The sequence below is a fragment of the Bos indicus genome, chromosome 6 (assembly GCF_029378745.1).
Source record: "Bos indicus isolate NIAB-ARS_2022 breed Sahiwal x Tharparkar chromosome 6, NIAB-ARS_B.indTharparkar_mat_pri_1.0, whole genome shotgun sequence".
Lineage (NCBI taxonomy): Eukaryota > Metazoa > Chordata > Mammalia > Artiodactyla > Bovidae > Bos > Bos indicus.
The window spans coordinates 88,331,895-88,356,495 of NC_091765.1; the positions used below are offsets into that span (position 1 = coordinate 88,331,895).

At 40.3% G+C, this 24,601-nt stretch overlaps 1 protein-coding gene across 1 annotated transcript in view; it reads right to left on the reverse strand.

The window, feature by feature from the left end:
• The window catches only part of ADAMTS3 (ADAM metallopeptidase with thrombospondin type 1 motif 3), a 280,678-nt gene that overhangs the window by 238,367 nt on the left and 17,710 nt on the right, over nucleotides 1-24,601 (reverse strand). Inside the window, exon 3 of the mRNA XM_019962898.2 lies at nucleotides 19,813-20,219. Within this exon, the coding sequence (XP_019818457.2) occupies nucleotides 19,813-20,219 (407 nt within the window). The remainder of the gene's footprint in view (nucleotides 1-19,812; nucleotides 20,220-24,601) is intronic.

Below are 24,601 nucleotides of genomic sequence, written 5' to 3' on the forward strand. Positions count from 1 at the left end.
GGCTTCCCTGCACCGGTGCCCAGGCAGCTGGCCAATTCGCTATCCCCTTCCCTGGCCTCATACAGACAGCATCATCCATGCAACACTGGCCCCACCGTAACCCTGGCTGGCTTGACAAAAGTTGGCAGAGAGAGTCCGGGCTGTGCTATTTAAAGCTATAAGCAGCTACTGTGGAAGGGGATGAGCTGCTTTAGTGGTAGAGGATAAGGCCAGACACAGAAGATTTTCACTGGCCCTAATGAAATTCACACACCTGCTGGGGAAAGGCACCCAAATCTGATAGAAAACAGCTCAGCTGCATTTATTAATTACTGTTACTCATCTATCTCTCCCAACTGGCATCTGTTTTCAGGGTTAAACTGCTTGATTTCAAATCCTTAGATTCAATTGTCAGCTTCAAAACATACTGATGAAACATATATACATTTTTGCCATACATATGCTGCCCAGAAACCCACAAGGTTACATCTTACATAACATACACATATACACCATTGCATACATACGTGTATAGGAAATACATACATAAAGAGATATCCATACATGTGTCTCTGTTGGAATTCAAGCTGCCCAAGTTTTCTGAAATATTAGGAATATCCTTTGAGAACCAGAATAATGTAACAGACTAAAGTACAGGATATGAATGCAGGTATCTGGGTCTTCCATGAGACACAGGACAAGATGGTCACTTCCCTGGGCTCTTAATCCATAAGTGGGAACTGTCATCAGGATTAAGATAATTCCTGTAAAGGACAGATCTCTGTCTGGCACATAATAATTGGCACTCATAAAATTTTCATTAGTATGAGTATTAAGATAAAACACCTAGGGTAGCTCAGGAGGACCACGACAGATTAGTTTTCTCCTGAAAGTCAAATTTTATCTCAGTCAACCTGGTTACTCTGACCTTGTGGTCTCTCTGCCCTCCTACTTCCAAAAATGTGTTCAACAAGCATGTTATCTAGGGAACTCCTATTCATCCTTAAAGTGACTGGAGAAGGAAATGGCAACCCACTCCAGTACTCTTGCCTAGAAAATCCCATGGATGGAGTAGCCTGGTGCAGGCTACTCTGTCCATGGGGTCACAAAGAGTCGGACACGACTGAGCGACTTCACTTAAAAACTCAGCTTAAATACCATTTCCTCAGGGAAACTTTCCCTAGTTTAGGTCAGATGATGGTTACTTATTTCATGAAACAATGTCCCTTTTCTCAATAGTACTTATGCCAGTTTATCTTCACTCAGTTGGATAACTTTACAAAAAGCAAAGTCTGTGTTTTCCACTTTATCAAAAACTCCATGGGAGTAAATATGATGACTATGCTTGCTGTTGCATTCCTAGCACTGAAAGTACATAGTACCCACTGAATGAATGAATGATTCAGCCAAGTTCTAGCCAGATATTAATCTATTTATATCCTCCTAAGAAGCAGAAGAACTGTACAAAAAAGATCTTCATGATCAAGATAATCATGATGGTGTGATCACTTACCTAGAACCAGACATCCTGGAATGTGAAGTCAAGTGGGCCTTAGGAAGCATCACTATGAACAAAGCTAGTGAAGGTGATGGAATTCCAGGTGAGCTATTTCAAATCCTGAAAGATGATGCTGTGAAAGTGCGGCACTCAATATGCCAGCAAATTTGGAAAACTCAGCAGTGGCCACAGGACTGAGAAAAGGTCAGTTTGCATTCCAATCCCAAAGAAAGGCAATGCCAAAGAATGCTCAAACTGCCACACAGTTGCACTCATCTCACACGCTAGTAAAGTAATGCTCAAAATTCTCTAAGTCAGGTTTCAGCAATACGTGAACCGTGAACTTCCAGATGTTCAAGCTGGTTTTAGAAAAGGCAGAGGAACCAGAGATCAAATTGCCAATATCCCCTGGATCATCGAAAAAGCAAGAGAGTTCCAGAAAAACATCTATTTCGGCTTTATTGACTATGCCAAATCCTTTGATTGTGTGGATCACAATAAACTGGAAAATTCTGAAAGAGATGGGAATACCAGACCACCTGACCTGCCTCTTGAGAAACCTATATGCAGGTCAGGAAGCAACAGTTAGAACTGGACATGGAACAACAGACTGGTTCCAAATAGGAAAAGGAGTACGTCAAGGCTGTATACTGTCACCCTGCTTATTTAACTTATATGCAGAGTACATCATGAGAAACACTGGGCTGGAAGAAGCACAAGCTGGAATCAAGATTGCTGGGAGAAATATCAATAACCTCAGATATGCAGATGACACCACCCTTATGGCAGAAAGTAAAGAAGAACTAAAAAGTCTCTTGATGAAAGTGAAAAAGGAGAGTGAAAAAGTTGGCTTAAAGCTCAACATTCAGAAAACTAAGATCATGGCATCTGGTCCCATCACTTCATGGGAAATAGATGGGGAAACAGTGGAAACAGTGTCAGACTTTATTTTTGGGGGCTCCAAAATCACTGCAGATGGTGACTGCAGCCATGAAATTAAAAGACGCTTACTCCTTGGAAGGAAAGTTATGACCACCTAGATAGCATATTCAAAAGCAGAGACATTACTTTGCCAACAAAGGTCCGTCTAGTCAAGGCTATGGTTTTTCCTGAGGTCATGTATGGATGTGAGAGTTGAACTGTGAAGAAAGCTGAGCGCCGAAGAATTGATGCTTTTGAACTGTGGTGTTGGAGAAGACTCTTGAGAGTCCCTTGGACTGCAAGGAGATCCAACCAGTCCATTCTAAAGGAGATCAGTCCTGGGTGTTTATTGGAAGGACTGATGCTGAGGCTGAAACTCCAATACTTTGGCCACCTCATGCGAAGAGTTGACTCATTGGAAAAGACTCTGATGCTGGGAGAGATTAGGGGCAGGAGGAGAAGGGGACGACAGAGGATGAGATGGCTGGATGACATCACCGACTTGATGGACATGAGTTTGAGTGAACTCTGGGAGTTGGTGATAGACAGGGAGGCCCGGTGTGCTGCAATTCATGGGGTTGCAAAGAGTCGGACATGACTGTGCGACTGAACCGAACTGAAAAAACAGAAAGGGGCCTCCTGGGTGGCACTAGTGGTTAAAAAAAAAAAAACACCTGTCTGCCAATGCAGGAGACATAAGAGACACAGGTTTGATTCCTGGGTTGGGAAGATCCCCTGGAGGAGGACATGGCAACCCACTCTGGTATTCTTGCCTGGGAAATACCATGGACATAGGAGCCTGGCAGGCTACAGTCTATAGGGTTGCAAAGAGTGAGACATGACTGAAGCAACTTAGGGGCTCAGATGGTAAAGAATCTGCATGTAATGTGGGAGACCTGGGTCCGATCCCTGGGTTTGGAAGATCCCCTGGAGGAGGACATGGCAATCCACTCCAGTATTCTTGCCTGGAGAATCCCCATGGACAAAGGAGCCTGGCAGACTACATTTCAAGGGGTCACACAGAGTCTAACACAACTGAGCAACCAAACACATATAGCAGCAGCAAGAAGCAAGAAGGGACTTCCCAGGTGGTACTAGTGGTGAAAAAAAAAAAAAAAAAACCTGCCTGCCAATGCAGGAGACATGAGACACAGGTCCCCTGGGTCCGGAAGTTCCCTTGGAGGAGGGCATGGCAACCCACTCCATTATTCTTGCCTGGGCAATCCTAAGGACAGAGGAACCTTTCAGGATACAGTCCATGGTGTCACAAAGAGTTGATGCAACTGAATCAACTTAGAACGCACACATGCGAGAGGCAGAAAGAGAGAAAACTCACTCACGGGGATATAAAGACTGAGAGTTACCAAGAGACACAAAACTTGGAAAAACCCATTTCTTGTCTAAAAGAAGTCAAACAAGAGGAATGGTTTTCTGTAATTTTTACTTTCCATCAAGGAGAAATCATGGAAAAAAATGAAAGGTTACCAGGTAGTGTTCTGGGTAGCAAAGAGGAAGGTGGAGGGAGACTCTGTACAAAAGCATTTATTCAATTAAAGTTCATAAAACCTAGAAGATGACAGTGAACAGATTATAGCATGTGACACAGAGTTAATGTCCTGTGTCTTCATTCACTGTGTGTCTCATCAGATGTTTACCTGCACCTACTATTGTAAGGGATGGTGCCTGGTTTTGAAGACATAGGAGTAAGCACTACAAACACAATTCCAACTCTCATGGAGTTTCCAGTTTAGCAGGCTGGGAAAGCATTAAATAATTTATGTGTGATCAGTGCTCAGAAAGAAGAACCATAGGTTGCTGCAGTAACAACCTTGACAAGAAAGTCAATATGCTTATTTTCTTCCAAGAAATTAGTCCAAAGTATAACATGTATATAATGTCTTTTATTTTAATTCTATATTTTTTTGGCAACATGATGACATGCTGATTTCTGTTTCCTTTTTTTAACAGGAGTAAATCAATTTTAGAGACATACGATACTTCTACTATGCTACTGAACAAAAATGTGGGCGTGGATAACTACAGCCCAATATTTGTTTCAGCACTGTTTATGATAGCCAAAACATGGAAGCAACCTAAATGTCCATCCACAGATGAATGGATAAGGAAGATGTGGTGTATGTGTGCGTGCTGAGTCACTTCAGTTGTGTCCAACTCTGTGTGACCCTATGGACTGTAGCCTGCTAGGTTCCTCTGTCTATTAGATTCCCCAGGCAAGAATACTGGAGTGGGTTGCCATGCCCTCCTCCAAGAGATCTTCCCGACCCAGGGATTGAACCCGTGTCTCTCACGTCTCCTGCATTGGCAGGCAGGGTGGTGCATATACATGCAATAGAATATTAGCCATTAAAAAGAGTGAAACAGTGCCATTTGCAGCAGCATGGATGGACCTAGAGATTGTTGAACTGAATGAAGTGGGTCAGATAGAGAGGGAGGTATTGTACAATATCTCTTACATGCAGAATCTTAAAAAAAAAAAAAAAGATACAAATGAACTTGTTTGCAAAGCAGAAATAAACTCACTGACTTAGTCATGCAAAAGTTACACACTGGAAAATTTGAAGACACCAATAAAAGGTCTCTAATTCACATTGCAAGCAGCAATCAATCTCCTATTCTAATATTCACACCGTTCAATCTGTCAACATTGGTTTGTTGAGCACATAGCGTGCCAAACATTGCTAAAGATCCAGGGAAAACAGTCCTCATCCTCAGTAGAGAGAGTCCCCCAACAATAAACGTAAAAAATAAATTCAAGATAAATTTGAGATGCCAATAATGGCTACAAATAGTTTAAAAACACTACTATACTGTAGACTGACTGAAGTTTCTGTTCTGCCTAGAATGACCAAAAAATATTTTATTTCTCAACCCAATATTTCTCAACCCAAAGGATGAGAAGGAACCTCTATTTGAAGATCTAGAAAAGAATGTTCTGAGCTAAAGAGACATTTACAAAAGGTTAGAGACAGAAAAATAATTGGATTTGAAAAACAAAAGGCAGACCAGAGAGACTGAATATAATAAACAAGGGAATGGCATCAGAGAAGTGTGCCGAGACTGGATCTTGTAATACAGGGGTTTCCAAAGGTAGTGTTTGGAACTAGTTAGGAATGCAGATTTTCAGGCTCCTCTTCAGAAACCCCAAAGTGGCACCTAGAAATCTATGGTGCAACAATCCCTTCATGGGATTCTCATCCACACTAAGGTTAGAGGCCTTTTGGAGAGAACAATGATTCTAAAGTCTAGTTACATATTGGGAAGCCCAGGTGGCTCAGTGGTAAAGAATCCACCTGCGTAGCTTGGGAGATGTCAGTTTGATCCCTGGGTAGGGAAGATTCCCTGGAGAAGGAAATGGCAACCCACTCCAGTATTCTTGCCTGAAAAATCCCATGGACAGAGGAGCCTGGTGGGCTACAGTACATGGGGTTGCAAAGAGTCAGACACAACTTAGTGACTAAATCTCCACCAATACCACCCCAGACAAATGAATTTGTATTTTGGAGTTGCTATTTAGGCCTCTTTATCTTTAAAATAGCTCTTTAGGTGATTATGAGACATAATGATTATTAGAACAACTGACATAGGGTCTTAAAAGTCATAGTAATAATTCTGAATTTTAATGAGAAGTGACTAAAGGGTTTTAAATAGAGAAAAATTCATCAAATTTAGAAAGGTCACCTCAATTTCTATGTGAAGGGTGAAGAGGGGCAAAAATAGACCAAAAATAAAAAATAGGAGGTCACTGTAGTATCCAGGAAAGAGATGACAGGGGTTTATATCAAAGTTGTAGCACTGGAGATTTCATAAGTAGATTTGGAACATGTTTTATAAAACAACTTTCAGATCATGTTTTATAAAACAACTTCAAGACTTACATTATGGATTTTGTAAAGAAATGAGGAAAAAGAGGAATCTGGCATAAGCCTAGGTTTCTGGCTAGAGAATTAGGGTCCAAACTTTCCTTTGTGGACAAATCACACAGGGGTAGCTGTCAAGGGACCATTTTCGGTCGTGTTAAATTTGAGATGGTTATCTGACATCCGTGTGGAGAAGCTGAATGGACAGCAGGACACATATCCAAGTCCAGAGGTCAGAGCAGAGGTCAGGGCCAGACACAGAGGGTCGTTACTGCTTTGTGGTATTTGAAGCCATGAAATCACAAGAGATCATCTAGGCTGAGAGCGTAGATACAGCTCAGTGTAGTATTGAGATGGTGTATGGATGGACAGAGTATGGGACTGACTCATAAGAGCTCAAAATCTGTGATGGCCCCAGACTGCTAAAGCTCAGGACAGCTGGAGAACTCAAGGTCTCCAAGTTGCCCCACAGCACAATCCCACCACCAAAGGGAAAAGTGAAAGTCACTCAGTTGTGTACAACTCTTTGTGACTTCATGGACTATATAGTCCATGGAATTCTCTAGGCCAGAGTACTAGAGTGGGTAGCCTTTCCCTTCTCCAGGGGATCTTCCCAACCCAGGGATCGAACCCAGGTCTCCCACGTTGCAGGTGGATTCTTTACTAGCTGAGCCACAGGAAAGCCGAAGAATACTGGAGTGGGAAGCCTATCCCTTCTCCAGTGGATCTTTCCAACCCAGGAACCGAACAGGGTCTCCTGCACTGCAAGCGGATTCTCTACCAACTGGGCTATCAGGGAAGCCCAACCAGTTCTCCAAAGCAAAGTGATGTTAGAAAACTGCAAGCACTTGGTAGTGAATATTGGTTACTGAAGAAATTAAAACGAGGATACACTTCAAAGCTCCCCCTACCATCAGGAAATCTTTGCATGAATCAAAAAGGAATATAAGGATCAGACACATTAAGGTATGTGTCCAAGTTCACAGTTTCTTTAAGTTTCTGTATTCTGCCAGAACTTGGCCTGGGAAGATGGCATTCTGAGGTTTCCAATGTATATGTTGCCTCTGGGCAAGGAGACCAAGAGACAAAGTTGCAGTTGTGCATAGTTAATTCAATCTGGGACTGATGGGTGCTGAGTCAAACTGGCTGGGATGATAACTGGGCAGTGGGCAAGGGCCAAGACAGTATTACAGACCAAAAAAAAAAAAGTTCCAATTCCTTACTTGAGAAAGCAAGTCAGCTGGGAAAAGCCAGTATCCAGAGTCATTGCACACAAACAAGAAACAGACAGTTGAGTTATGGTGTCTGGCACTAACTGGGAACGTATTAGAAATGTAAACTGTCAGGTCCATCTACAGACCCACTAAATCAAAAACTCGGAGTGGCTATAAGCAAGCTGTGTTTTAACAGACCCTCAGGAGATCCTGATACACACTAAGATTAGAGGCCCCTTGGGGAAAACAATGACTCTCAACTTTGATTTCATATACGTCAAATGTAACCTATGAGGAACTGTTCCAGGGAAATGACTGCATCAACAGAGCCGTCACACATTCCTATCCCGGGGTAATTCGGTACTCCTCCTACAACACAGCCAAGGGTAGTCTCTTCTGCTTTTAATATTTTATAAAAATATAAATGTTTCTCTCTCTACATATACATACACATACACATACATATGTAGGTCGAGAGATAGGTAGGTAGGTAGATAGATTTCTCTCTACACTGATTATTTCCACATTTCATTAGGAGTTAAGCTATTAATCTCCCAAAATGGTAATAGAAGCTGGGTCCTTTGGAGCCTTCTAGAATACAGGATTTGTTCATAGTTCGTGGATTTAAAATAAATTTTAAAAAACAGAAAGAGCATATTAGAGAGTAACCATTTCTCAAAAGTGGCACTCATACATGCAATTTCCACTCCCAACCATGATAAATGAAAAATGATGAGTAGGAAGCAATGATTTCTTCCTTGGCCAGGAATGCACTCTCCACAAGGATAAAGAGACCACAAACTTAGTTACAGAGTTACAGAACATTAGTTCTAGAAGGAATCTCTGGAAACTTAGAGTCAACAGTTTCCTAATTTTAGATCTCTGGGCTTCTAGGAACCAGTGGAGGCAACAATTCAGATCTGGCAATGACTGTTACTGTGTCATAAGGTTGAACAAAACAGTACAGGTTTATGAATAATCAAACCTTTTTACTGGAAAAGATCATCAGTCAGTATAAAGAGACTATAATTCATACTTACTGGAGACTTTGACCAGCAATTTTGTATATTTTTGATAGTTAATGTGTAAAATTGTTAATTACTTAATAGTTTATCTGGTTTACAAAGTATTTCAAAACATTAGATGGAACAGGCAGAACAAAAACAATCACTGATGTCATTCAAACCCCTAAGTTTTAAGTATGGGGAAGATTAAGAAGGTAGTTTCATGGGTAAAGTTCAAATTTCAAAACATCCTCATAGGTTAACATGTTTCTAAAACTTTTCCAAGCATAGCATATAAAAATGGGCCTATCCTTGAAATTTTTAGACTAATGGTTAGGATCTAGGACCAATATAAAAGGTTCAGGGACTTCCTACAGCATTATGCTAAGTCTGGGTGTGGTACCATATTAAGCCAAAGGTGACCATGACATGCAGCTGACCAAACAGAAACAGAGATCTTACAGTGATTTAACTTTATCTGGATACACATCACTATGATTGGTCTGCTTTTTTGTCTGGGCAGCCAGTTAATATTATCCTCAAAGCTAGGATTGAAAAATAAAGGACTATATGAAGCCAAGCAGGAAAGCATGATATAGTGGCACCCTATAAGCGAGATCAAATATCCTGCAAGCCCAAAGGAAGTATTACTCCAAGATTTTAATCACTATGTTAAATGCATATTGTTTTACACATAGTGCTAAATAAAACATTTCCCACTGTGTTTGGGTTGCTAACATTTACAGAATCTCTTGCTAAGTGCTGTTCTGCATTTTTTCTTAGGCTTACATGCTCAGACTGGGTCCTGCTATATTCTTACGACACCCAAGCATCAACTTTTAGAGACATCACCAGACAGAAGTAAGCCTTCCAGAACTGTTTTATATTGGAATTGGAAAGTCCTATCAGCTAATCAAAAAACTCAGTGAAGACCCCAAAAGTCTACTCTGATAATGCCATTTAAGTTTAAAAATGCATTTTCTAGCAATTGGAGCTAGGGACCCACCATGCCACCTTTATCTCCACCTCTACCCCTCACAACTGCCTCCACAGACTTGCAGAAAATGCTGTATGCTTTTTTTTTTTTTTTCAAGTAGAACTTTAGACTGGAAACAAAAATAGATATAAGACAGCATATTAACTACCATCAACAAATAAAAGAGATATGAGATAAGATATGAAAACTAGACTCTGAACAACAGCAGTATATACCATCTAATGCCGTGGACTCTTTATTGCTATTTCCTTAATGTCTCACTCTGAGATTCATAATTTAAAATACTGACCAAAATGAAAAGCCTGAGAGGTATGTTAAAATTATGACCTATGCCTCATTAACTCCATTCCAGCCAGGGTATGGGTTCTATCAGACCACTAAAGGGAACTATTCCTAAAGCAGAAGGAGTATACTGTGTGATGCACTGAATGAGTGTTCAAGTGCAAGAAACTGAAGTTTTATAATAATAACAACAAGAAGTCCATCACACTTAATATGCCTGTGTCAACTGCAAAGAATCTAATACATGGAATAAGATATTTTCACTTTATATTTCTAAGTAGAATCTAAGGAAGAACTTTCTGTATGGCTGCTGCTGCTGCTGCTAAGTCACTTCAGTCGTGTCCGACTCTGTGCAACCCCACAGACGGCAGCCCACCAGGCTCCCCCGTCCCTGGGATTCTCCAGGCAAGAACACTGGAGTGGGTTGCCATTTCCTTCTCCAATGCATGAAAGTGAAAAGTGAAAGTGAAGTCGCTCAGTCATGTCTGACTCTTAGCGACCCCATGGACTGCAGCCTACCAGGCTCCTCTGTCAATCGGATTTTTCTATATGGCAGAGCTACATATTAATAAGATGGAAAGTAGAGAGCTTCTCATCATTAGAAGTCTTCAAGAAAGCACAGATTAGAGTACCCCTCAGAGAAGATGATGCAAAAGGAGCCCTGCATCAGTTGGAGAAGGTCATCTAAAAGTTACAGGATTTTTACTATTCACTTCATAGAAGACTATTTTCCATATGTTAGGTCACAGGCTGAGTTGAGTAACTGCAGCACTTTTTTTTAACTTTGCAAACTTAATCATAATACAAAAAGCATAGTTGAGCTTTTTATTCTAAACAGTTTTTTCAAGTTCACTGTTGTAGACTGACAATAATAAAATTGCCCTTTTAAGTTGTATTTCTGATTAATCTCTCTATGTTTCTAACAGTATTAAAAATCTACAAGCTAGTTCATGTCATGATCTCTGTTAACCACCCACACTGTGAGGAGCATATTTAAGTAACTTGGGGTGATAAAACTGTTATGTTTTGTTGTCAACAGACCTGAGTGCCATTCCAGCTCTGCACCAACTCTAAACACCTAACAACAAATTTTGCCACTGGTCTTTGAATCAAAATATTTAATTAAACATTGATTTTTCTCGACTTTTTCTATGGTTTTTCATATATATGGGTGCATATAAGTATGTTTGTATGTATATAAACATATATGCATGCATATATATGTTTCTACACACATATATACATTTGGTAGATATGATAAATGACATAAAATAAAATGAGATTTAACACTGAAATCAATTCATTCATTGACAGGGTTATCTTGGTGTGTCTTGTTTTTTGAAAGTTCGGTAAACTTGATCAAATTACTCTTTAGGCTGGAAGCAAAAATCACTAAAACAACATTAGAAATACTCCTTTGAGAATAAAAAAGAAGTAAGGGATAGGAACAAACAGTCAACACAGTAAGAAAGTGAGAAGAACACTTCAGATGGAAGAAATTATAGCCAAGCTGCTGCTATAATTGTGTCCAACTCTGTGCAACTCTATGGAGGCTCCTCTGTCCACAGGATTCTCTAGGCAGGAATACTGGAGTGGCCTTCCATTTCCTTCTCCAATACAAAGAGGTTAAATGAGGCACTTCATTCACCAAACTTGAAAGACTGAAGGACCCAGATGATGGGAGAAGTCAGATTTTTAAAAATCAACTTTCTTAACCCTCTTAGAAAAAATTTGGGGAATAAATTCTAGAAAAAAAAACAACAAAAAAAGCTACTGAGAAAAATCTCTCTAAACTCCAGAGAAAAAGCTCCATAACTTTAGCAAAGACTTTCTACAAAGAAAAGCAACATAATTAAGGAATACGAATCTTGCCCTCCTCTCATCCTGAATATCCATGCAAGCATGTCATTATCAAGTACAGTTACTGAATTTGGTCTTAATACATACACCTCTAGGATCTACCCTCTTTTGTCTCTCTCTCCCTCTTGCATTAAACTTGCTCCTGTGCGTGCATGCACACTCAGTCTCTTTGGTCGTGTCTGACTCTTTGCAGCCCCAAGGAGTGTAGGCTTCCAAGCTCCTATGTCCGTGGGATTCTCCAGGCAAGAATACTGGAGTGGGTTGCCATGCTCTCCTTCAGGGGTTTTTCCTGACCCAGGGATTGAACCCACATCCTCTGTGTCTCCTGCACTGCAGGTGGATTCTTTACCACTGAGCCACAGGGGAAGCCGCACTTGCTCCTTCATTCAGCTAAATACTGACCAAGACTACTTTGGCTCGCCCATGTATTCATTACATATATTACAAAGTTCATGAAATCTTCTTACCCCATCCTCTCTTCATGTTTATGGCCATCACAAATATCTCCTACTTTCCTCAGAGGCTCTTCCTCTTACCCATCCCAACCTCTGCCATCATCAGTGGTCACTTTAACATACATGGTTATCTTTCCAATTGTCTGGGATCACAAATACTGCTTTCTCCAGGAAGCCTTCTATCATCCTTCCAGGTATAAATAATCTTTCCATCACCTGGATTCTCACATTTCATCTACTCTAGTCTTAGAGCATATAAAACATTCCTGCCTTGTACTTTAGTTCTATTTTTGCATATCTTATATCTAGCATTCCTGGAGGAAGACAAAGGTTATGCCCAGCTTACCTCAATATTGCTCACAGCAATCAGTCTAGCCCTTTACATATCCTAGCTCTTCCAAAAGCTTTATTAACTTGATCAGTATTCCTAGAAGCAAAGATGCAGCCACACGATTAACAGTTTTTGCACTCGAGGACCTTGAGGCTGGGTTTAGTTTGCAAGAACTCTGTGACTTCAAAGCCTGATTATGCACAAAGGTGTCATATCAATATCTTGCTGTGCTTTTGTTCTTGTTTTAGTGATAATTTACCGAGAAGAAGAAGAAACTAAAGATGTGGTCAGCACTATTTTCACAGTTCCTAAAGTGTCTTGAATATCTTTAAAAATCTGTATTAAAGTTATAATGAAGTCCTAGTTGCCATGGCACTGAGAAGAATAGGAAGCATTACTTCTCAGGTCAACTTTCCCTCCCCTTTTATTTATTTTCTGTTTTCCATTCCTATACAAAGAAAGATGTGAAATACCACATTTATTTTTTCCCCAATTTTTAGCTCACCCTTAAACTTAATTTAAAAATGTACTATATCAAAGTTAGAGACAGTAATGGGAAATAAACCATAATCAAATTGATGTAAATAAAATCATAAGCTGAAGGGGCTTCCCTGGTGGTTCCGTGGTTAAGAATCTGCCTGCCAATGCAGGGGACATGGGTTCGATCCCTGGTCTGAGAAGATCCCACACGTCACGAGGCAACTAAAGCCATGCACCACAGCTACTGAAGCCCGAGCACTCTGTAACCTGTGAGCCGCAACAAGAGAGGCCACTGCAATGGGAAGCCTGAGCATATCAACTAGAAAGTAGCCTGCGCTTGTGTGAAGGAAGACCCAGTGTGGCCGAAAATATAAATAAATAAAATAAACGTAAGTTGAACGAGTGGTACCCACAAACATGAATAGTTTATATCAGCTACAAAATAACTATTAAAAAGAAGTATTTTCAAAATCACACAAGAGAAATATGGCCAAAAATTTTGCAAAAGGCTTGACATATGTATAATTCTGGATTTATACAAATTAAGTGCAAAATGTGAAAATGATCAAAGACTTGCTAAATTTTTCCGCTTCACCACAGATAAGCATAACCAGGCTGCCTATCTGAGAGGAAGGCAGGGTAGGAAATGTAACCAACAGCCCAGATCCAGCACAGGCAGGATTAATACTGTCAGCTCCTATGGGGCCAAATCTCAGGTAAGAAGCAATGAGGCTTATCACAGTACTGGTTCTCCCAAACTAGTTAAACTAGAGGACTTATAACTAGTTTTTCCTTTCTACTTATGGAAATAAAAGGGTATAGGTGCTTTGACCATCTTCTAACCCTGCATTGCTAAAAGCAGCCTGGTGTAGGTGGCTGGAAGTGAAACGAGGTTTCAGTCCTTTGTTCCCCAGACCTACTGAAGTGTCTTAAATCAACATGTACACGGTTAAGACACAAAACTCCCTCTGTCCCATCAGGAAAATACACATCTTCCATAGACAAGTTCCTTGGGGGAAAAAAGGTGGGAGGCAACTGGCTTTTAGAGATTAGGTTCTCCTCATAAAAGCAGACGTTCAAATGTCAACATCTAAAGATCAGTCCTTGAAAACTCTAAACCCACTATAAATAGCTACGGATTTGTATCTATTTTTAGTATCAAACATTTCATTTACCAGATTGAGCTGTATTTATAATCACTAGTCAAATATTCTTAATCCCAGGCACACTGGCTCATAATACTTTTTAAAATAGACTTTTTAAAAAGTGCCTCTGCAGTTGGACTTAGTGAAATAGGCATACAGAGGACATGTTTCTGAAGGGACCAAATCCCAAAGCAGAAGTCTTAAGGCAGGGACGTCTGAAGGCTGTTTGCTTTATAAGTTTGTGGTTGTCCACAAAGACTTCATTTGGCCATGCCCCAAATCTAAAAAGGGTAAATTATCTCCAATACTAATCAGATGTGACTATCACACATTTTAGAAAAGAGGTTTTGCCTATGGCTCCCAAGTTTTAAGCTTCCAAGACTCCCTAACCTAATAGTGGAGATGTCCTATTAGAAGCCTCAGGATGGCTAAGAGTGGTCTCAAGAACAAGGCAGGATAAACAGGAGTTAGGAGGGAAAAAAAACACCTATGTTTTTACTGGCCTTTCCTGAGTTTATCCATTTTACATGTTATTTTATTAGATAACCCCTAGTGACTTCATTTGAGAAGGGCCTGGCAACCCGCTCCAGTATTCTTGCCTGGAGAATCCCGTGGACAGAGGAGCCTGGCAGGATATAGTCTGCAGCATCGTGAAGAGTCAGACACAACTGAAACAATTTAGCATGCATGCACGCACAGTGATTTCATCTGGAAGAAGGATTTCAAATGTTGCAAAATATTGAAAATTTCTGTCCTCGATAAGCTGCCTTGATCATAAAGTCAGCCCACAAGGAAATCATTGAGTTGGATAATCCAAAATAGCCATCATCAGTCAGTTCTTCCAGTCTCAACCAGTTTCCTCTGATGACAATCCAGAGCAATTAACAAAGGGATATCGTTCTCATAAGTCTAGAAAAATCCAGTTCCCTTATGTTATGAACACACGACATAAAGACTACTAACCAAATAACCCTTTATTTTGGCAAATTTGAAGACCACAAAATATGACTGTGAGTCGCCACTACTCACAGGGGAGATTTAATAGTGTTATAGGGCAAATGCCAGGGCTCTGTGGAATAAAGAAATCCATTTTCAGCTGGAATTCTCAGCCAGAAGCATCTTCCCACTTAGAAGTGTGTGAAATGCCTGCCATCACCATGACTCCTGACCACTGGACTCTCACTGTAGAGACGCAGAAGCAGAAGGGTAACACACGTCAATGGCCTCCAGCCAAAGACCACTAGGAACTCATCTGCAGTTGACAAGCTGGGTTTATTATGTTGCCGGGAGCCAGAACACACACCAGAGGGAAGCATAAGCATCTCAGTAAGAGAGCTTTAGAAAGAACCTATTAACAGGATTTAGGCTTTGGCAGGATAATTTGGAGGAGGATCTAGAGAATTGGGCTTTTTAAAAATTGGATGCTGTCAGAAAACAAGGACAACTCCATGACTGAATATCGTAACAATTCTCACTTACAGTAAGAGAAGACATAAAGCTGTAATCGGTAAAGAATTAGCTATCATTCATAAAAGATAATCTTGACAAAGATTCAAAAAAGGTCATCCTAGGCAGAACAGATATGGTTCTTGGCCACAGTGGGTGAAAATCACTGTCAATTCCTTCATGCAGAACACTTTGATGTTGATTTCAGAAATGCACAGAATAATACTTTAGATATCATGTACATCTATGTCCAGGCTTCCCTGGTGGTTCAGGCAGTAAAGAATCTGCCTGCAATGCAGGAGACATAGATTTGATCCCTGGGTTGGGAAGATCCCCTGGAGAAAGGAATGGCTACTCACTCCAGCATTCTTTCCTGGAGAACCACATGGACAGAAAAGCCTGGTGGGCTACAGTCCATGGGGTTGTAGAGTCAGACACGAGTCAGACATCTTTTTCATATCACATTCTAGACCTTGGCTCTGCATATGTCACTTAAGGCAATTTACTGTCTTCCTCCATAATGTCCAAGTTAAGGGAACTTTCCTGTGATCACTTCATGCTGCTGCTGCTAAGTTGCTTCAGTTGTGTCTGACTCTGTGCGACCCCATAGATGGCAGCCCACCAGGCTCCCCCATCCCTCGGATTCTTCAGGCAAAAACACTGGAGTGGGTTGCCATTTCCTTCTCCAACGCCTTCTCTGGACCATTTCATAGTTACCTGGAATAAGTAGTATTCAGTCAAGTTTCTGATGTTCAGAGGAATAGGAATAGCTAAGTATTACTACTTGCTTTTCAAACTACCTGGGGTAAATAAACTGTTTCTTTTCTCCCCAATTGTTCTTGGGCTGATAATTTTGTAAAATACAAGAAAAACTAATTACTAGGAAAAAAGCAAAAAAGACACAAAATAGCAGCCTCAGCTTTTTATTTTTTGTTTTTACTGTTAGGTCGGAGCCTGGTGGGCTGCTGTCTATGGGGTCACACACAGTTGGACACGACTGAAGTGACTTAGCAGCAGCAGCAGCAGCAGCAGCCAACACAAATATAATAACTATGTCAAAGTGTCATAAAGTTTCTTTATATAGTCTCACCTTCAGTATTTATCTTGACCGGGGTGTATGGACACTCTTTGAGCAGTACTGTTGTTTTTATTTTTTTTTACAAATCACAGCCTTCTGTTTAATATAAATTAATTCTGTCTCAGACCACTATCTATTTCACATATACATAGTTTGCCGCAAGGCAGCATTAGAGAAAAAGAGGTAAGGGGTTTCACTCAGGGAAAAGGCCATGGTAAGAGCTTCCCAATCTCAGTGAAAAATAAATACCTGTGGCTGCTCCCTATGGCTAAGAGTTTCAAAAGACCCACGTAGATAATCAGATCACAGGAATCTCATCGACAATAATCTACATTAGACCCATCCAGGTAGGGCTTCACTGGCTTTCTCTTCCATAGCAGGATACTTCACTTCATCTTGCTGAGCAGAGATGGTCCCATTGGCATTTTTAGGCCAGGAGGGGCTCTGCTTTCTGCTAAGACAACTTAGATTTGGTTATAATCCCAGAGTTTCCCAGGGAAATGGCTTTCTAGCCCATCAGCTTAATCCTCAGGCATCTATGTGATCTCAGTATCCCTGTTTCTCTTCCTAAGGTCAAGAAGGTCAAACTTAAATCCCCTACACAGCAAGTTAAAGGAACAAAAAAGGGTTTAAGAATCTGCTAATTAGCCAAGTTTATTTACATTCACATCAATTTTACTTCCTACTTAATTTCAGCTAAGATGCTTATTCTATCCAATGCAATTTTAAGAATTTGTCCCCAGCTTAATGAAGCAGTAGTCATCACTCTATTGATCTGCTCTCTATTACTGAGCTTCTAGTCCTGCCATCATCTTTATTCTTCCTCCATAGCTGCTATGAGCTGGAAACTCTAAAAAGCCTTCTGTTTAGGTACACCCACATAGTCAGCACTGCCTGCTATAGGCTGGACTCCTCTCTTTTCCAAGATCAAGCTCAAGGCCTGAGCCATGTATGCCTGGTTAGAAACTCTGTCCCCATTCATAAAATCTCTCCAGAAGATACTTCCCTTTATCACAACTTTTTTAAGTTGAACATAATTTTAGTATGCATGTGTGTGTGTGTGTGTGTGTATACACATACACGTATACCAGATATTTTGACACTTAAAATCTATGGCAAATTTAACCTCTTTGAGCTCCATGAGAATGGTAATCATGACCATTCATCATTTCACAATGCCTGGAACAGCGCTTGCCCAGAATTGACTTCTCAAAAATATGTTTTAATTAATTAAAGGATCAAAGAATGGAACAAATAAATACACTGGTTGAGTTGTGCACATGCACACAAGACACACTATGTCAACAGTTAACACCATACCTTAAAAATGAGAAATCAATCCTAATAATTAATGTATATTCATACTGTATACCTATTTTCCTCTTCCTTACAACTATTGCCCTATATTTCTGTATCTATGATTAGATCATTTGACATGTGCAGTAAGAAAAACACTGATTGCTAAGTCAGGTTTAAAAACTCACTATTAAAATAATTTTCTTGCCTTTTGCCTTCCTTAAACTGATTTTCAAGTTTCAAATCTCCTAGCCCAAGCTTCAGTCTTAACCAGGGAGATAAAAAGTACATAATCTTCTTATGCAATAAAACTTAAAAATAACATTGAATTAAGTTTTATACTCAATATACTTAGAAGTATTATAAAATAGTACCTTTTATGGAATTTATTTCCTTTTATACTCTAGTACTGTTGAATCAAGCTCTTGGTGAATATTTTAAACTTTGTCTTCTAGAAGATGTTTTCTTTCTATTGTTTTAGTCAGTAATTTAGTTAAGTCAGATCTATTAAACATTTGTGTGGAATGAGAAGAATCTTAGAGATTCCTTGTGTCTTCAAGCCCCATAGCATGGTCTAGCACCAATGAGATGCTGTGAATCTTAAACTGAAAGGGTCCAACTAGGAGACCTGCCACACACGCTCTCTTCAGTTTTCTGTTCAGGCTTCTAAAGCCCTATAGAATATCTAGAGGCAGTACAAGACCTCCAGATAAAGCCTGCAACCATGAACTCAACAGGCCTTGAGTAAAAAATACGGCATCATAACTCCTTTGGGTTGTGCTTATGCATTAAGAGGACAGTAGCAGAAGATTCCAGAGAAGGCACTGGCGACCCACTCCAGTACTCTTGCCTGGAAAATCCCATGGGCGGAGGAGCCTGGTAGGCTGCAGTCCATGGGGTCGCTAAGAGTCAGACACGACTGAACAACTTCACTTTCACTTTTCACTCATGCATTGGAGAAGGAAATGGCAACCCACTCCAGTGTTCTTGCCTGGAGAATCCTAGGGACAGGGGAGCCTGGTGGGCTGCCATCTATAGGGTCGCACAGCGTCGGACACGACTAACGTGACTTAACAGCAGCAGCAGCAGAAGATTCAAGGTACTGTTTGGGACGAGCCAAGGTAGAAGGAATACAAGGATTGTTTTGAGAACTCCCAGAAGAGAGACAAAACAAAAAGAATAGCTGTGAACTCCCAAGAAACAGCAGCCTGGCAACCACAGAAAGAAAAATGGTTGCTCTTTTTGAACAAAGGCTTGGAGTCAATTATGAATGGAAGAGGCATAAACATTGACACACTTCTCAAATAACATCTGGAGATGCAAGACAAAAATATTTCACATCCTCAGAGTGTGTGAAGAAGGGTCAGTTACTATTAGCCTCAACCACAAAAGTGAATAACAATATATAGGTATTTCATTCAAAAGCAAGAGAAAATGAAGTAAAGCCACCATAGCGAGAGAACTACACCTCAGGTTCATACACTAATGCAATCTGAACAAATTCTGACAGAGAAGCACCTTGTTTCCCATTTCAGCATTCTGAGGAGTGTGCAAAAGAATGCTTTCTAAATATTTTCTTTAATAAAATACCTAATGTTTCCTCATAAGAACGGAAATACTATCATTTTGAAGGAATCTGTGCTTCTTTAAAAAGTTGTCAGGATGATTTTAAAGAAGTAAGGAAATAAAATTCCCAATGTGACGCAAGTGGACATATAAGCAAACAACGCTAAAGTAGTTGTCTTTGGTTTCTTAGACTAATGTCTTCATGTCAAAATGAAGCCAAAGCACACATCTTTGACAGTGAAATGCTTTCTAATGCTTGTTCCTGAACTTGAAATATAATAATGAGGCTTTCTTTCCACCTCTACCTTCCAAACCATGCTGAAGCCATGCTGCACTCCCAAACACCTGCAAACACACAGACACAAAAGGCAAGGAGTCTTACCAGACCATCACAGTTGCTAATGGCAACAGAAGTTCCTGGAATGTCCATGATGTCACCAACATAAGCACAGTTGGTCTGCAAAGGCTCGGTTTTCCAGATTCTCTCCGAAGTACTTCCTGGCTGATGATCATTAATGGGGTCGGTTATATTCCCAGGCACCGGAGATGCCTCATGCCATTCCACAACAGCACCAGGAGCTACCAGCTGAGTGTTGGGCTTTAGTCGCAGATGAAAATCTCTTCCAAATGCCGTGATGTTAAAGAACAATTGCTCAGAGTTGGAAGACACGTCCCTCGTTGACCTCTTTTTGTGATTTGCAGAAAGAATATGGGAGAGATAGTGTCCTTCAAAATTCGTGCTGACAGGAGTCACCAGCTCATACTCTCTCTGTCTCTTTATTGGTAAATCTGTGGGGTGAAAAAACAGAACTGTAGAATCCTGTGTAACAAGAGAACACAGGAAGATGTAACACAGGCATCAAGGGTCCACCTCACAAGACTGCACCTCAACTTGCATAATAAATATATTCTTGAATTGTCTCATAAGCAGTAAGTTTTGAGAACTCAAATCATTTCTCAAACACATTTAGGTAACTCTGTGTTAAATTAATCATTTTTTTTTAATTTTTAAAAAATTTCACTACATGTGAATACTCATCTCATTTATGTGTTTGAGAATATGAATAAAATAACTTTCCATAAATTGTATCAAGCTTGCTTATAACCAAGACATACACTCAATTAATGTATCATTGATATAATTAATAACTGATACAGACTTTTAACAAAGTTGCTACTATGTAGAAGATATTTTCCCTAATTGCTTTAATTTTTTCCTTATAAGAATCCTAGAATTTATACTTATCACAATAGTTTTGTGTATTAAATACAATGTACTTTGTACTATATCTACCACTGGCCTGTAATTTATACACTGTAGTTTATGGTGCTGCAGTTGATACATATTTTTCCACCATACCAACCCTAATAAGCATACTTCACAGGTGAGGAAACTGAGATTCAGGAGGTGTGTGTCCAAGGTCACATAACTGTGAAGCTCAGCTGTATCTTCACATCACACTCCAAAGCCCATACACTTCCTTTGCTTTATCATGTTTGTGTCCCATAAATCACAAAACATTTTCAGCAAATGAGGAGAATGGAGTAAAAAGGATCTATAAGTTGAATACACAAGTACTGGTTAGTCAAGAGCAGACAGCATTGTTATTTTGCACCATACTCCTTACACGGGAAGACCCTCATTGGAATACAAATTCAATATTAAGGGTCCACTTTATAACATGGGTGGCCACTCACATGTTTAATTGAATTGCACAGTTAGAACTTAACTGTTTAGCCAAGTTTCGCCAGATGTGAGTATTGTGTCAGCTGAAATGCAAACATCCTTGGGAAAGACAACACATTAAATGAACCATTTCTTCCTTAACAGAAACAATTTTGAAGGCAAAAGGAAACAAGCAGGGCAACAAGAATGAAGAAAGAACACATGGAAAAGAAACTCTAAGAGCATGGATTTAAAAGTTCTCCACCTTCATAATTCTAGCCTCAGACTAGCCCTATAGGTATGACAAAGTAAGTATGAAAAAAATTATATGATTCACAAAGATTCCTCACCTATGGAAGCTTCATGATTTTATGTAATACATTAGCATATTGGACCCATAAATGAATCTACAACCTATGTTCTTAAAGTGTTTTATAAAATCACTGTGAAAGGTGAAGTCACTCAGTCATGTCCAACTCTTTGAGACCCTATGGACTGTAGCCCACCAAGCTCCTCCATCCACGTGATTTTCCACACTGGAGTGGGTTGCCATTTCCTTCTCCAGGGTATCTTCCTGACCCAGGGATCAAACTAGGGTCTTCCACATTGCAGGCAGACTCTACCATCTGAGCCACCAGGGAATCCCATGAAGTGAAAGTCACTCAGTCATGTCCAACTCTTTGTGATCCCACAAACTATACAGTCCTTGGAATTCTCCAGGCCAGAATACTGGAGTGGGCAGCTCTTCCCTTCTCCAGGGGATCTTCCCAACCCAGGGATCAAACCCAGATCTCCCACATTGCAGAATCTGGGTTGGATTCCACAGAATCCACATTGGATTCTTTACCAGCTGAGCTACCAGAGAAGCCCCAACAATCAGTAAGTTTTCATTATTTTCCTACTTTTTAAATAACTCAAACAACGTGTAAAGTACCAAAAGACAAATGAAGGTATTTTGCAACCTGGAAATTCCTTGACTGCATGTTTGTTACCATTACACCACTTATAATGACCAGTGCATTTAAACATAATACCTGTTTTTATCAAGTGTATACAGCAAGTGACACAGCTGTACATATTCACTAGGCAGAGAAGGAGTGAGGAGGGTCATATCACAGAGTAAAGTGAAGCCTGCTTCCAGGGAGCAGAAGCAACCCAATTCCTGCCTCTCTACAGTCTCTCTACATCATGAAGACCTGCATAGGTGTTGGTGTATGCACAGATGCTTTCATAAAATCTGGCTGAGAGAAAGAACTTGAAATTTGAGAGAATGAACTCAAGTGTCACAGAAACAGGGTGATGGAGGGGGAGGTTTCCACAGGAAGGGATGAACTGGGCTCTTGGAAATGGACTGACACAGCCAACCCCAAACTAATTCCTGGAGGATAAGTAATTCCCCATTTATCTCAGTATTCCCAGTATCATCTCATACAAGACTTTGTCCTCGCCAGGGACTCTTATCAGTAGGATGTGTTTACTATGTATGAGTTAGTAACGCGGGTAACTGGAGAACATTTGCTTTGTCTCTGCTGATCCACAACTCTGACTTAACTATCCACAGCCCAGGAGCATCTCGCCGCACCAATGATTCCAGCTGTAACTCTTTCTTTAACCATCGGTTTACTGTTTCGGGGAAAGAAAGAACAACATTTCATTTTAACGCATGGATTTCTCATCTCCATTGAAGGGAATTCACACACCCAAAATCTAGACAATATACTGATGCCTGGATTAAGCAACTGAACAACTAGAAAATTTAGGAAAAATGCAGGGTGTCTCCTCCACACCCAAGAGGATACCCAGAGTTTCATGCTGACAGTAAGCCATACATCCTAGATTTTCTGGGGTGAATCCATTTTTCCACTGTGAGACAATATGTTCTGAACTTTTATTCAAAATAAAGATGATATGTTTATATAGAGCTTTGTCTTCTCCAACTTTAAATAATAAACCATTCCTAAAATGTACACACAAGAAACAATTTTGAAATTAAACTCTGAATGAGTCATTTTCCAGGTGGGAATTAAAGAAAAAGATGCATTTAATATTCCCTCAAGCTACCACCCCGTAGGACAGTAGTTAATGGAACGGACAACGGAGCTACCCAGTCACCTGCCATGTATTACAGAATAAATATCAGGCACTGTGCTTTGTCCTGGGGAATACACCTTCTCTAATTCTTACAACAATCACAGTTGGTAAGTATTATTACCCTTAGTTTATAAATGAGAAAGCAGACCTAGAAAGCCTGACACATAGCAAACAAGGAGCCAAAGAAAATTTTCAATTCTGATCACCTTGACACTGAAGATCACACTCATTCAGAATAGAGGGAACATCTTGCTGGCAATTTCTAATTGAACACCTGAGTTATAAAGGAAAACAAGAATGATGATGGCCTATCTGCAGCCAACCAACCAATTTTTCCTCTACTGCAGCTTCAAAAACTTTGTAAAAGGCTCTTAAATTCTAGGTCTTGGGGAGAAAAATAAAGGGATGGGTGGGTAAAACTCAAAGTTATCAACGGTAATCTCATGCTACAATCACATATGCAAACCAATGTTAATTTACTGCATTCAGAAATGATACATTTCACAGCACCAAATACTTCCACAAAGCAATAGAGTATGGTCAAGGAACAGATTATAGTGTCAAAAAGCAGCAAGTCGACACGTGAACTTGAGCAAGTTCTTTTTCCTAAAGGCTCGGCTTCCTCAATTGTTAACTGAGGCTGCTGCGGCAGCGGCGGCGGCTGCAGCATCGCTTCAGTCGTGTCCGACTCTGTGCGACCCCACAGACGGCAGCCCACCCAGCTCTCCCATCCCTGGGATTCTCCAGGCAAGAACTGGAGTGGGTTGCCATTTCCTTCTCCCATGCATGAAAGTGAAAGTGAAAGTGAAGTTGCTGGGTCCTGTCTGACTCCTAGCGACCCTGTGGACTGCAGCCTACCAGGCTCCTCCGTCCATGGGATTTTCCAGGCAAGAGTACTGGAGTGGGGTGCCATTGCCCTCTCCACAGTTGTTAACTAGAGGTTAGTAATAGTTCTAAAGTCATAGAAGAGGTTTAAGTGAGATTAAAATTTAAATCCAAAGGATTCTGTAAGTTTTAACTATTTTAACTTAAATGTAAATTAGCTACTTATTAAAATATTACCCATGTGCAATTTTAAAATGCAAAACTAGGGACTTCCTGGTGGTCCAGTGGTTAAGAGTCTGAGCTTCCAATGCAAGGGGCATGAGTTTGATCCCTGGTCTGAGAACTAAGATCCCACATCCCTGTGATGTAGCCAAAAAAGTATAAATAAAATAAAGTGCAAAACTCTACAACTGTCATCCCGCATGGCTGAAGGGCCACAGTTATAGGCATGTAAAGGTTTTTGTGAGCCATAAGTTCCATAAGCACAGAGAGCCAGGGCCACACTAAAGCCACATTGCAGTCACTAATTACCCAAGCCTGACTCAGAAGCAGTGAATTTTGATACAACCCACTGGCATTTCTGCATGCC